The following is a 15,464-nucleotide window of genomic DNA, read 5'->3' as shown; positions in this document are numbered from 1 at the left end:
TTAGACTTCAGACAACAGAAGACATAAGTTCAAAAGATTTAGCCACTTCTTCAACTTGTGGGACCTGAATTCCACTTTCAGTATTCTTAAGCTAGCTATGATGTCATGATTACTGAGAAAGACATTGAAACATGAGCCTAAAAAATAGTCTAAATTGTAGAAACTATAGTGTAAGGTATCAATCTTTAGTTTTCAAACTAGGATATAGAATCCCATGATGGTGATTGTCTTAATTGTGTTGAATTATGTTAGTGACACCTAATTCAATGATCCTCCTCTCTTTGTTTTGGCCAAAATTTATGCCATTTACAATGCTTCTACAATTACCCCACCAATCTATTTTCTACTTTTTGTTTTCATTTGATCTTGTTATTAGTGTTTCCTGAAGAATCAGGGAACTGTCATTTTCAGAATTTGTCTATCATGTGATTAATTTCAACAAATAATAGAGGCTCTTCAGCCCTGAAGAGAAGGAAACATTTCTCCTTATGCTTCCATGACTAGAATGCATAATTAGTTATTACTTTGGTTAGCATTGTCGGTATGCTTTAATTGTAGGACTTTCCACATTTTGCTTCTGCTTCTTCTGCTACCAAACTCTCTTTAATTTTATTCTTCTTGTGACTGTACCTGAAAACTCAGAGATCCTCAGAATCAAAATGGGGTTACAGCTGATACTATTCCTGTTAATCAAGCTACATTTAGTTCTCTGTATTCCACAGCTTCATCAATATGCAGGTTTGTTCTGAATTAGTTTTACAATGGATATATATGTATGATCCTCAATGAAAACTTCAAGATTAAACTTTATTCTTTTTCTGTAGCAACAAATCTTCACCATTCAAGGGTCAGAAGCCATTCAAGTATTGCATTGCCACCATCTGAGTCATCATATTCTAGAGTTCCTGCATCTATAGCACTTCCTCCTTCCAAGGCATCTTATGGAGTTCATGGAACTACTGCAGTTTCACCATCCAAGTCATTCTCCAAAGCTCCTACAAAGATGTGGATTCATGGTTATGTGGATTCTCCAATATCATCACATCATAAGCACCACAATTACAAAAGAAAGTTTAGAAACCAAACTCCTGAGCCAACCTACCCAAACAATCCTCATACTCATCAAGGTTTGACTAAAACTGTTGCACAACTTTCAGATTTGTTCATGTTTACATGCCAAAATTACTTAAATTTTTTCCTCTGAAATTCCTTGAAAATGTAGGTACTTCAGTCTTCAAATCACAACCTCATTTCTTTTCACCAAAAAGCTGGAATTCTGCTGCACCTGCACCATCACCATCACCATCAGTTTTATCAGAACACTTGAATGGTATAAAGTATAAAGTAAATCCCTCATTGTGTTCATTCTTTTTAGCTTTATGTTCTGATATTTTTTCTAACTTGATTGCTAATTAGATATGTTCTCATACCACCTCAATGTTTGTTATGCTTTGTCCATGTCCATTGTCAGTGCCCTCTCCCTCCCCAAGAATTTCACCTCTAGGTTCATCATTGAATAAGATAAAGACTCCACCACCAGCATATGCTTTGGTTCTTCCACCTCCACCACCTAATAAGGGTATTATTCTAAATCTTTTACAGAACTATAACTATTTACATTACTCATTGACACTACTAGTTCCTTCATTTTCAACAATTTAAACAAACAAGGTTTTATATTGATCCTATTCCTTTTAGATTGCATGATGGTGACTTGCTCAGAGCCATTGACAAATACACCTCCTGGATCTCCTTGTGGTTGTGTGTGGCCACTTCAAGTTAAACTCCACATCAGCATTGCAATATACAAGTTCTTCCCTTTGGTTTTCAAGCTAGCTGAGGAAATTGCAGCCAGTCTTTTGTTGAGTCGCAACCAGGTTCGCATTGTTGGAGCTAATGCAGCAAATCATCAACCAGAGAAAACCACTGTTCTCTTAAATTTGGTACCTCAAGGAGTTAAGTTTGATGATACAACAGCATTCTTGATATACAAGAAATTCTGGCACAAAGAAATTCTCACTGATGCTTCCCTTTTTGGTGCCTATGAAGTACTCTATGTTCATTATCCAGGTTATGCCTTGATTCCAAGTTTCTTGCCTATCTACAAATTAAACTTATATTGTATATATTTAGTTTCATTCATCTTTGGATAACACATGATGATGCAGGTCTTCCACCTTCTCCACCTTCAAGTCCTTTTGATGTTTCTGGTATAGTTGACCCAGATGCTGTTGGTAATGATGGGAATTTAATAAAGCCTTTAGGAGTTGATGTCTCTAATAAGAAGAAAAAAGAAGGGAATGGCAAAAGAACGGTTGGTATGCTCGTGTTGTCGTGTTTTGCAGCTTCTGTTCTGTTCCTTGGAGTTACTTGGCTTTGTCTATTGAAATGCCACTGTCCAGCCCTTGAAACTGAACAAGCTACAGATGTTATAATTGCACCCTCTTTCAAAAATTCAGGTAAGTAATGGAACTTTCAACAAAAGACAAGTATAGAAAATGGTTATTATTTCATTTGTAAAATGTTTCTCCTTGAAGTTTGAAGTGCTGGAAAAACATGCTAATTTGCAATATGAATAAAGCAGGCATTGCCAGGTCATTGCCTTATGAGAACATGGTGAATTCTAGATCAACCTCAACCAATTCTGGAACAATAGCATATGCAGGATCAGCTAAGATATTCACTTTGAATGAAATAGAGAAAGCAACAAATAGCTTCAGTTCTTCAAGAATATTAGGAGAAGGTGGCTTTGGCCTTGTTTACAAAGGAGGCCTACAAGATGGGAGGGATGTTGCAGTGAAGATTCTCAAAAGGGATGATCATCATGGCGGCCGCGAATTTTTGGCCGAAGTTGAGATGCTTAGCCGTCTGCACCATAGAAATTTAGTTAAATTGATAGGTATATGCATTGAGAAACAGAGTCGTTGCCTTGTCTATGAGCTTGTTCCTAATGGAAGTGTAGAATCCCACTTACATGGTAATTAAATCATAGTTCATCAATTTTGAAACTCAAACCATGATTTCTTCTCAGATACTGACTTTGAATGCACAATTTGTTCACAGGTTCAGACAAGGAAACAGGTCCACTTGATTGGGATGCACGGATGAAGATTGCGCTTGGCGCTGCTCGAGGATTGGCTTATCTGCATGAAGATTCAAATCCATGTGTCATACATAGAGACTTCAAGTCCAGCAACATCTTGTTGGAACATGACTTCACACCCAAGGTATCAGATTTTGGATTGGCTAGAACAGCACTTGATGAGAGAAACAAGCACATTTCCACACATGTTATGGGCACATTTGGGTAATACTAATATGTGACATCCAAAGATGTTATAACATAATCATCTTTATTAAATTTCCTTAAGGTGAAACTGATTTTTCAGCTCATTGACATCTTGTTATGCAGGTATCTAGCTCCTGAATATGCAATGACAGGACATCTTCTTGTGAAAAGTGATGTTTACAGTTATGGAGTAGTCCTCCTAGAGCTCCTAACCGGGAGAAAGCCTGTGGACTGGTCGCGATCGCCTGGTCAAGAATACCTTGTTGCTTGGGTTCGTCCGCTTCTCACAAGTAAAGAAGGTTTGGAGATGATTATAGACCCGGATATAAAGCACAGCATTTCTCTTGACAGCATACTAAAAGTCGCAGCCATTGCATCCATGTGTGTGCAAGAAGAAGTCACTCAACGCCCTTTCATGGGTGAAGTTGTGCAGGCCTTGAAGTTGGTATGCAGTGAGTTTGAGGAGACAGACTATGCAAGACAGGCAAGTTTTCAAGATGATGTACAAGGGAAATTTTCCAAAAGTTCAGATGAGAGAGTGGATTTTTCTGTGTAAGAACTCACTGAATGACTATGAAGCTAGTGAAGAGCCAGATAGATGCATCAACATAGAAGATGTTTAGTGCATCAGGGAAAAGAAGATGCATCTCTGGTAGAAAATGATAAATCTTGCTAGAGGGACTATCAGTGAGCATGAATTTTTAACTAAAATATGGCCTTGATCCCATTAAATTTGTCACAGCCTCAATGCAAATTCTATTGACAATTTCATTGTTTGTTATATTATATTCGGAAGTTGGTGTTTCAAACTTCAGGAGCAAAATGAATGAAGCTTGTATCCTTGTATGGAATTAATCTATTTATGTTGCTCTTTATGTCAGTTTTTTCTTCTTATGTTGTTATCGTTAAAGTAGTTTAGAGTTTTTTTCTTTTTCCACTGTCTTTGGAACTTGCCAAGTTATCATGCAAATAAATAATGATGGCTATTACATATATGAACATAAGTACATAAACAGAAGTTTTTCTTCTTCAAAAAAAGTAAACTTCGTTGATTATTTAACAATCACTCTTCACTGACAATTGGTCAATTACAAGCAAAATACATTAATTTCCAGTCCTAAAACTAATACTTCTCTTCTTATCTTCATATGACACAATTTTCTTTTTCTCACTTTAATAGACACAATCTTCACATACATGCACACACTTATATACCATCAAATTTCCCCAACCTGTCTTGTAAAATCTTCAGTCCCATGTACCTGTTACAAACATAAATAACAATAGATTATTGACATGAAAAACAAAGGTGAAGTGTCATGGTCACTATGTATAGAATTCTACATACCTTCCCATCATCATCACAGTAGCTTGAGGGTTAGTTCCTGGTGACTCTGGAAATACTGAGCCGTCGACGACGCGGAGTCTATCAACACCAAGAACCTTATAATCAGGATTGACTACCTTCCCTACATGGCAGCCACCATGGTAGTGCCAAATTGTGATCACAGTGTCTCTACAAAACTGCTCTAGTGACTGTGTGTCATTGACATGCTTTGGAATGAGGTTGACATTAGCCTTCACGGTGAGGTTAAGCAGTTTCTCTGTTGTCTGTCTATCACACATGGTAAAGTTTGTGAAGTGCTGAGATTGGACAACCTTGGTTGCCAAGCGAATCCCCTCGACGCAGCGATGAACATCATATGGGTGGCTGAAGTAGTTGAAGGTCACAGAAGGGTTGTCCTCCACATTGGTGTTAACTAACTTGAGCTCTCCTGTTGACCAAGGATTCGCAACTTTTGACAAAATGAAACCTCCCCTGAATGCCTCAACTGGTATATCTTTCTTGCTCTTCAAGTAAGCTTGAACAGCTTCTATTGATCTTTGTTTGGGGGGAATTGTGGAGAGTTGCCCAATCTGTATTAAGTTTTTTTCATGTTAAATGTTGTTCATAGTGTTTACATTATATTCCTTAGCATTATTTTGTATCTGCATTAAGTAGATTTAGTGAATATATTAGTTACCTCCGCTGAGACAATGCCATGATGGCAGTGAATGCTGTCATTGGATTGGCCAAAACCACAGCTAGTTTCAATGTAGACACCCAAATTGGTGATACCAACAGTTTCAATGAGTGATTGTTTAACTGGTCTCTTAGTAGGGACAAAGATTGTGTTCATAGGGTTATCAGCCATGCCCTTCCCAACAAAATGGTTGTCAAGAACAACAGGGATGTTCAACTTCTGAAGATCTTCTTTTGGGCCAATTCCACTGAGCAATAGCATTTGAGGAGTCCCAATTGCACCACTAGACACAATCACTTCACTCTGCCCATCATTGTTTAGAATTGCATGATGCTGTTGCCCCTTTTCATCCTTGAAAATAACCCCCACAGCCTTAGGCCTTGTTCCTACAAGGACATCATTGCCATTTCATTCAATCATGTCAGATACAATTGTACTATACTAATAAAAGGCGTAAACTGCTGCATTGCCAAATAGTTAAGAATTTTAGATGATTTGATATTTTTGACCAAACTGTCATCTAACGTGTTTTATCTATCAACTTTCACCATTCAATTTAGACATATGTGGTTTCAAGTTTCTCACCTCTTGTATCAAAAACAATCTTTTGAACAGTGGCATATACCAAAACAGTAAGTTTATCAGGGTTGCCGGTAGCAAGAAGTTCGGCGGCAGTGTGGCGGCGGCCGAATCTGTCGAAGATTGTGCCACCAACCTTGGTTCCATATTTGTGATCATAGGTGAATCCATTGAAAGGTGAGACACCAACATCTAGGAGGCTGTCTCTGGCTGCTCTCTGCCAAGCTGAAAACGTTGGACGATGAACAATCTGCTTCTCAACCCATGGATATGATTCATTTACCAGCTTAGAATCCCACCCCACCTTCTCTATGAATCTGCATTTTTATTGTTCAAGTGTTAAAGACCTTCTTTGAGATAGAAGAGATCATTCTGTTATGTTCATAGTTTCCATCTGCATTAATTGTTTTAGGTAGCTTTCTAATTTAGCTAGATTTAAAATTCACATTTATACATTTAAAAAGTTTTATAAAGCGCAGAAGAAAGAAAAAGATATGTGAATTAATTGATTGGTACCTACCTACTTGTGATTCACATGCACATGATAAACCATATACAACCGGAAATCAAAGCATTACAACATTAGCCATTAATATAAGAATGTGATGAGTTTGATTCTTAGAATTAAGACCAAATTCTAACTATGATAAAAATGGATTATGAGTAGTGCCATGGAATAAATAAAGTTAGGATTAAGAAGGACCACATATATATATATATATATATATATATATATATATATATATATATATATATATATATATATATATATATATATATATAGAGAGAGAGAGAGAGAGAGAGAGAGAGAGAGAGAGAGAGCATTAATTGATGAAAATGAAAATTGATAGAAACAGAGATAGTATTACTACTACGTATGCATGTGTAGCAATAAATTTAATTAACTTTGTGAAGGTAAATTGATAGCCGTAGGGGTCCCCCAAAAGTCTCTTCATGCTAATGCTAGACGCATTTCTTCATATATACATGGTCACACTACTTCTATTTTATAGGTGAGCGGTGTATAAATAGTACCATCAACTTACATCTGAATTCTCATTAAAAATTTGCCTTTGTAGTTGTGTCTTGTGTGATATGCCTAATTTCAAATCCCTTAACACAAACTATTTTGACAACTGAATAGATTAAAGAGATATAAAATTGAAGTAATAACAACATTAACCACATTAACCCAAAACACCAAGCGCTTCATTATCTTAGTCATGATTATGTATGTAATCAAGACCACCAACTTATTATATTGTTCTATTTGAAAATTTCCCATTCTTTTATTCCACCATGCATATATTATAATATAATTATGCTCTATTTAAAAAATATATATGATAAAAATGGTGCCTTTGATTTACCTTTCATTTTTATTTTAAAAACTATAAAAAAATAAAAACCATAATTTTTTTCCTACAAAATTCTGAAAATGAAAAATACGAGAAAATAAAAACGCAAATTAAACCCAGACTAAAAAATTACGAATAATATTCTCTATGTTTCAAAATATTTTTCTAAAAGATAATTAATAGTGTTATTGTACAAATTGATTAAAGCATCTTAAAATGATTAGAAATGAACGGTTTAAATTTAAAAATGAAAAGAGTTGGAAAGAAAAATTAGGTGTTATGGTTGTATGTAATAATAATAAAGCAGTAGTACATAACTACATATACCTTGAACTGGCTCGAGTGTAGAAGCCAGCATTAATGGAGGAACCACCACCAAGAATCCTAGCCCTTGAATTGAGAACGCCATCGGTTGAGATGAAGCATTGGGATGCTGAGGTTGGTGAGGTGTCCGCCAGTGTGATGTGGAAGTTCTCAAGAAACGACACATTAGGGTTCGTGAAAGGGACTCCCCCTCTCTCCAACACCAACACACTGAACTTCTCCGATAGCGTTGCTGCTAGAGGACATCCTGCCGTTCCTCCCCCCACTATTATGTAATCGTAGCCATTGCTGCTGCTGCTGCTGCTTGATTCCGACGGTGACGATGAGAATGAGCTCGCCTTCCTTATGAATTCATATCCATGGTTCCATTCCTTATCGTTACCTGTACAAGTTAATTGACTAGTCAACTCACTCGTTTACTTAAATAAATGTAAAAAATTTGTTTATGTCCAAGACAGTTTGTATTTATAATTAATTATAAAAATATAAAAATATTATTGATATAATATCTTTATATTTATCTAAATTATCCATTAATACTTATCATCTTATTAGTATAAGAAAAGATTAGTACAAGAAGAGAAGATATGAAGTCAAAGAAGAGTTGTGTTGCATGTTAATTATGGAAGAAAAAGACACGATTATAGGTATATTATATGCATCACCATCAACAAATTAAAGAAAAATGTAGATTGAATAATGTTTCTGTGTGTGATCTAGTAAATCAGATCAGATCATAAAAATAAGAATGGAATGTGAGAAATTAAAAGGATTTAGTTTATGAACCTTGAGAGAGAGGTAGAAAGTTGAAGAGACATAGTGGAAGGAGGAAGAAGAAGAAGAGGAAAAATGATCTGACAGAAGCACTAAGTAGTAGTGAAGCCATTGAGCCTCTCTAGCTCAAGATCGATGCAACTTTCTGCTTCCTTCTTCAAACTCTATGTGTCTCTCTCTGGTTGGCCTTGTTTTCTGTGACTATATATATTATAAAAACTTTCAATTATTTATATACTTCCAGTAATGTGATGATAATAATTAATGAGAACGAAATTAAATGTGTCACCATCATTAGTGATCTCCATTTTCCTAACCCTACTTCTACATACATAACAACCTATCAATGATTATTACATCACATACATATGCTTATTATGTTTGACTTTGTTTCTAATAATAATCCAAGTTGATTAAAGATAAAACAGTTAGTAATGTGAATTAACAAGATGCATTACTAGTACCTACATGACCGAATGAAGGAAGATTGCATTTAATAAGGATGAAAGGGTGACCGTTGGATTTGGCATTTTTGTGTTTGTGATGATCGATGATGGCATCTACCACTTTGATCATACAAAGACAGCTCACGAGCAAGTAAGAGTAATAACGCTCTACATTTATTATGCCACCAAATCTATCAATGTTAATTATATATAAAGTACTTCCTTTACTTACTGTATACTATATATCTTTTCCTTTTTCTTTAGCTACATTTAAATCTAGCTATGTATGTATATATATATGGCTTGTAAATTCTAGTAGCATCTTTTCCTCTTGTTGCTACATTTATATCCTCTAGTTAGTTAGGTCGCTTACTGTTTGAGCCTTTGAGATGTATATATGTATGTATATTCTTTTCCCTCACTCAGGTCTCTAGGCCTCATATTTAACTTTATTTGGTGGATACAAAAAAAAGGGAGGAAGAGAGAGGAGAGGGGTCTTTGTTTGTAGTATCTATATAAATTGTATTACACGTACTTCTATTGGAGTTAAATTATTAGTAGAATTTGATGAAATAATATTAGAAAATTAATATATTTTTTTGTGACTATTAGAAAATTAATATACATGCAAATAGGTTGACAAAGTGGTAATATAAGCAGCAATTTTGATAAGATATATAGTCGCGGCTCAGTTTTTTGTAATGGATTTTCATTACTATACGTGTTACGCGTTGTTATGGGTTGTTGGAGTGTATTGTATTGATATGGAGTTAAATTTTTTTAAAACAACAATACACAAATAGAAGGGTAAATCGAGTGAGAGAGAAAAAACTTAGCCTCTTATTTGTATTTAAATTTGATTGATGAACAAATTGAACCTTAGATATTGTGTGCGAAAATTTTTTTGTCAAGTGTATAGCAAATTGGAGGGTAAATTTTGTAGTTAAAAAAATAAAAAAAAAATTTAAAAACCTAATCAGTAGGTCAGAATTGAGGATTTAAAAAAACCTAATCTCCAATTTATGTCATACTAAATCAGACTCTCTGATTTATTAATAGTTGTCTTACACATTTCCTAAATAACACTCAAAATAATTCCAATAGTAGTGAATAACACATCAGTTTTTTCAATATCAAAATTAAAAAATGTATAGAGGCATGCACATATTTCTTTTTCTAATATTTTAATAAAGCATATGGTATTAAACTATTAATACTATTGAAAAATAGATACATTTAAAATGTGTAATATAAAATAATAATATTCTCTTAATTTTTATAAGTGGGCATTCCAATACTAAGCTTTAGGGGAGAAACGTAGTTGGGTAATTAATCACATTAATAAATAGGAAAAATACGAGAAATCAATGGAATACTTGTACAATGTGTACAATGGAAATTTATGGAGTATTAGAAATATAACAATTAGTGTTATCTTTTTCTATCATCTGAAGTTTTTAAAATGATTGGTATCATGTTTAGGAATATATTTATCATCTCTAGTACTCGGATGGTTATTCTAGATAGTATGAGATCCTAATAAATAAAGACGGCATAAAGATGAAATAATTTAGAAGAGTTGTGAAGTTTAGTTACATGGTTTTTCCTTGTGAATGCACACTCCAATGCAACATAGAAAATTTGGGTTAGAGAAGATCATTATAGTCAACAGTGGGCATCCCTGCCGGCATTTTTTGGTGATTTATTTTATTTTATTGACTAGTGACTTATTGGCATAGGGGCCTTAGGGTTACAACTTACAACAATGAATGACCCGTTATATTAGTTCATCTACTTGGACCCAAATTCACACATTAATCTCCTTCTTTATTTGATTAATTAGTAGATTAAGTTGGTACAATTATTATTATTGCTCAAACACGCTAATTAACTATGACGTGCTATCTTCATGTAAGCATGCACACACACACGCACACATATAGTTATAGGAAAATAAGACAAATGAAATTAATTACAACACTTTCCTTAGAAGGAAGAGCATAAATTAAAACATATACTACGATTGCACGTTTCAAAACGATCTGAAAATCATGTATTGATCAATGTTAATTAACTGCCAGTACTATAAGTTAGTTGTACTTGTCATCGCCTTGTTATTGTTTTAATTTCTTTTCTTCCTTGTTACTCAAATTAAATGTCTATATATATTGTAGTCTAAATTTATAGTTCCAAACGTCTACAAAATTCAATGATGATGATTCAATCATGAAGAGTTATTTTCCTCAACCAATGATGCTCTTAGCATAATAATAATCATGGAAATTTTTTTGAAATATAAATTGTGTATAAGAATTTGGTTAGTGTGGTGCATTATGAGCATTGAAGAACCAAACTCTAATGATAATTATTAGAACTCAAATATTAATATTATAGATCATAGCTTTGACTAAAAGATGTATCCTACTTAGTGTATATTCTATTTATTTCAACACCATCCACACAGAAGAGAGTTATTAATATGCACATGCAACACGCAAACAAACAAGAATGGCATGCACAAGAAAAAAGAAGCTTTAGTAGCAGCTATTATTAGTAGAGAAAATATAGAAGAACAACGCATACAATAAATAAATGCAAATAACGAATTAAAAAAAAGGTAAAGTTAAAATTAAAATTTATATTTTTAATTAATAAATTATTATCTGAATACCGAGTTCAAAAATACGACTTGTTATTATTTATAACTTTCATTGTTCATTTAGTGAAATTGTTAGCGAAATTGTTATTAGTATATAGCTAAGTTGTTGGAATTAAGATGTGAGTAATAATCTAAATCAATTTCTAAAATTTTTAGACAAATCTTTTAATTTTTAATAAATTTTAATTTTAATTTATTTTTAAATATTTATTTCGTTAAACAAATCAAATTTTACATTAGAATGTTTAGTTATATATAATCAAAAGATTGATTTTAAATTTTTAAGAATTATTATGTCTCTATTAAATAATGATAATAATTAATTTATCTAATTTTTAATAAAATTTAACATAAAAATTACTTTATCTAACAAAATTAAAAATAAAAAATTAATTTGATGATTAAAATTTCGTAAAAATTAAAATATTTATTTGAATAATTTTTAAAATTTTATTTAAAGTATTACTCATAATATCTTTTTGACTGAAAATGGAAGTGCAACCCCCAAGTACCACCCTCACTCACATCAATAGACAAAATATTCGATATGATGATTTTGGTTTGGTTTGGTTTGGTTGTTCCAAATCCAATCTTTGAGCTCTCTAATTAACTCTATCTACTATGCTATGTCTATGCCTTCCACTTAATTAAAACCTAGCTATTAGACAATTATTATTCAATATTTGTAGATTTGAGGCAAAAGTTCCAACTGTTCCAAAACTAGGATCAAGCCTTTAATTAAGTCCCCACCTGCCCTCAACACACACAGTTAGGTGAAGACGTTGGAAACAATTAATAATAATTACTGGTTAAGTATTTCTTAATTATTATTAGCTCATATTAAATGCAATTTTATTTTCTTATTATTGAGGTAGTTCTTTAATATTATGTATATAATATTTATAATTATATACTTATTATCATATCTAATATTACTTAATTATTTTAATAATAATTAAAAAATATAAAATAAAAGAAGTAGTAACTAAAAAATAAAAGAAGTAGTAATTAAACAAAATAAGATAATTTTATTAAATGGTTTTAGATTGATTTTTTATGGTTTTTCAAGTAATTTTGTAATATATATAATTAAGGAGTTACAACTACTATTATGACTGTTCTGGCAAGGATACTCCTCCCAGGCTATGTGTCGGCCTTACGTCAATCCTAATATGCCTGATAGCTTGAATTGAACTGGGAATATTCTCGCGAACTCGGACCCGAGCGTAGTACTTGCAAAAGGGACTCCGACGCCCAAGTCAGTAAAGGAATCACTTAAATGAAAACGTGCTTATGATCGGGACGTTGCTTGATAGTATGTTACTGTTAGAATGAATTTGCCCTCTTCTCTATTGTCAGTATCGCGCCCGATTTATAGCCCAGTTAGTGTGGAATTAGTCGTTTGCTTTCATCCGAGATCTTCGTGGTCGATCTCGTGGCGAGATCATGGGAAGCGTTCTATTAAGATGGAGTCATTTTCATGATAAGTCGTGTCGAGGTATAACTCAGTTTTGTCCGAGATCGCAGGGGTACAGTACACAGTCCCCAAACTTGACTTGTTGGAGTGTAGTTCAGCAAGTTGAGCTTTTTTTTTGTAGAGTTATACCTTGGTATTTTGAGGTGGAATACTGTAGCCCCTAAACTCAACGCGCGTTTCAACCTTGGGTTTTTGAAAATAAATGAATTTTAAAAATAGAGAGATAAAAATGGTTTAAAAAATTTTACCTTATTAATTAGGCCGCAATAAATTTTTATTTGGCTAAGTTGGATCCGGATCGATTCACATTAGGCGCGCCATTATTATTTTTCAATTTTTCACTAAAGTAGTGGGTTGTAATTAAACATTTACCATTTTCTTTTTGGAAAAACACAAATCACAACTTCAGTTGTAAAATTTCATAAGTGTGAAAAGACATGTCTTTCAAAGGTTAGTCTTCTCATCTTCTTACCATCTTCTCGTCTTTTTACTGTTTCCTCTATTTTGTTATCTTCTGAAAAATGGCTAAAGAAAAAGAGAGAAAATTTGAAAGTTGTCAAAGTGAACAAAGAAAACCCTTACCTTTGGGTTCACGTTGATGTGAAAATTCTGCGTCGTCATATTGCGATGTCGAGTCACTTCGTGAGTTGGAAAATCTAAAGTTTTTTAGGGGAGGTTCTGGTATCCGTGTTGAATTTCTTCCTTGTACTAGTGAGGAGAGAGTTTGCGAAAGGAGAGGGAATTGGGGTTATTTTTATATGTATGATCCTTGCTTGTTTGAGTTGCATGTAAAGTTTTCCTTTTTAGATTTCGAATATAAGGTTTTAACTCAGCTAAACCGTGCTCCGTCACAGTTACATCCTAATTCCTAGGTGTTTTTGCATGCATTTTAATGTCTGATGAATTTTCTGGATTTTCCTACTACTCTGAATGTTTTCTTTTCTTTCTTTCAATCAAAAGGGGTATGGAAAGGGCTTTGGATTTTTCTGGGTAGTTTTTCTGGCCGTTTTATCTTCCTTTTGTATAAGTCTTCTTTTAAAAATTTCAAATCTATGTTTGTAAAGGTCCTCTCTTTGGAGTTTGAATATCCTTTCTATTTAGATAGCGAACTGATAGAGAAATATCCTCTGTATTGGTGTTCGAAACCGATGCAAATCCTCGAAGCTAATGAAAGGAGTGAGGAGGAAGACCTCTTTTTAGATTTTGTAATCGAAAATTTTGCTGCTGGGGAATGTTTGTCCATTCCTGATTTATTGAGATATGAAGAGGAAAATGACAAAGAAGGGCTAAAACTGTATATAGGTAACTCTGGTTTTATATGCTTTAATTTTGTTTGGTTGTTGTTATTCATCTTCTGCCTTTTGTTGTTGTAGGTGGTAGGGTTCCAAATTTGAGTTCGGCCAAATTTCAAGCGTATCTGAAAAAGAAAGGTGAGAAAGGTGGTAGTGCTTTCAGTGTTGTGAAAGAGGCGGGTGGGGATGCTGCCTATTCCTCCGCTCAGCCTCCTCCTTCTCCAAAAAAGAGGAGGACTGGGTCGGAGAAGTCTCTGGAAATGATTTCTGAAGGTGATCATGGTGCTACTGTGAAGTCTGTTTTTGAAAGGCAACGAAAACTGCATGGTTTTATACCTGGGGCGAATCCGCATTCCGTATGGAGTGATCAGTTTCCAATCTCCGAGCTTGCGGATCGTGTGTCCCAGTATCCTGGAGACATGGGTCTCACTCGTCGGACTAGAGTTGAGGGAATGGGAAAGTTGATTCAGGTGAGTTTTTCTATTGATCTTTTGCTCGTTTCTGTGAATTTTTTTTTATTGTATTTTGTCTTTCTCTCTGTAGATTGTCGCATCTCAGCTATTGTGTGTTGGGCGTGCTACCAAACTGTTAGGTTCGAAACAATAGGTAATAGTGGACAAGGCATTAACTCTATAGCGTTTGCTAAAAGAGAAGGAAGAGGTCGTCATTGATGTAACCTCAAAAATGAAGGAGAGGGAAAATGAGGTTTCTCGTCTTCAAGAACAAATTAGATTGTTGCAAGCTAAGATTAAGGAAAATGATAAGACTAAAGGTGAGATGACCTCTCGTATCCACGAGCTTGAAGAGGAGAAGATGGACATGTTCGTAGCTGGTTTTGATCGTGCCATCAGCCAAGTCACGTTGTTTTCTTCGAACTTTGATGTGAGAAAACTCGATGTGACCAAAGTAGTTGTTAATGGGGAGCTTGCGGATGTCGAAGCCGGCGAGGAGCATGCTGAGAATACTCCCCTTCCAGTTTGAAAAATATTTGTGTATCTGTATTTTGTTTGTAGTTATTCTGGAACTGGTTTTATCCGATTTGTTCGGAGTCTTTTGAATTTTGCCTTTATCCGAGGCTTGTTGTGATGTTTTATAAATTGCAAATGAATGACTGTTAAGTCTAGTTTCTCTTTCGTTGTTAGATAATTCATAGTGATATATCTGCGTGAACTGTCAGATAAGGACCAGTTTTGGGGGGGTTGTTCATTTTTGAAAAATAGATCTCTTTTTCATTTGTTATGC

General features: G+C 34.1%; 1 protein-coding gene and 1 pseudogene across 2 annotated transcripts; one reads left to right on the top strand and one right to left on the bottom strand.

Moving 5' to 3' along the window:
* The first annotated feature begins 256 nt into the window (after positions 1-256).
* On the top strand, positions 257-4,133 carry LOC130943878 (receptor-like serine/threonine-protein kinase ALE2; annotated as a pseudogene).
* A 199-nt stretch (positions 4,134-4,332) lies between these two features.
* Positions 4,333-8,534, bottom strand: LOC130946627 (protein HOTHEAD-like). 2 transcript variants are annotated; one of them, XM_057875432.1, is made up of 6 exons: positions 8,361-8,534; positions 7,578-7,956; positions 5,899-6,209; positions 5,314-5,699; positions 4,638-5,206; positions 4,333-4,551 (listed from the first exon to the last, which is right to left on the bottom strand). In XM_057875432.1, the coding sequence occupies exons 1-6, from the start codon at positions 8,458-8,460 to the stop codon at positions 4,497-4,499; spliced, it is 1,800 nt and encodes a 599-aa protein (XP_057731415.1). In that variant the 5' UTR covers positions 8,461-8,534; the 3' UTR covers positions 4,333-4,496. The 2 variants fall into 2 exon arrangements, with proteins under 2 accessions (XP_057731415.1, XP_057731416.1); XM_057875433.1 differs by lacking the exons at positions 7,578-7,956; positions 8,361-8,534 and adding an exon at positions 6,939-7,011.
* Positions 8,535-15,464: the final 6,930 nt, after the last annotated feature.

This window comes from Arachis stenosperma, chromosome 8 (assembly GCF_014773155.1).
Source record: "Arachis stenosperma cultivar V10309 chromosome 8, arast.V10309.gnm1.PFL2, whole genome shotgun sequence".
NCBI lineage: Eukaryota > Viridiplantae > Streptophyta > Magnoliopsida > Fabales > Fabaceae > Arachis > Arachis stenosperma.
The sequence above is the reverse complement of the archived record's forward strand: the minus strand, read 5'-3'. Positions and strand labels throughout refer to the sequence as shown.

Bases quoted from the DNA above. Each gene is read 5' to 3' on its own strand.
- LOC130946627 (XM_057875432.1), bottom strand. From the start codon at position 8,460: ATGGCTTCACTACTACTTAGTGCTTCTGTCAGATCATTTTTCCTCTTC. The intron at 6,210-7,577 runs GTATATGTAGTT...ATAAAAATGCAG, and splicing joins TACACTCGAGCCAGTTCAAG to ATTCATAGAGAAGGTGGGGT. The intron at 5,207-5,313 runs GTAACTAATATA...AACTTAATACAG, and splicing joins ATGGCATTGTCTCAGCGGAG to ATTGGGCAACTCTCCACAAT.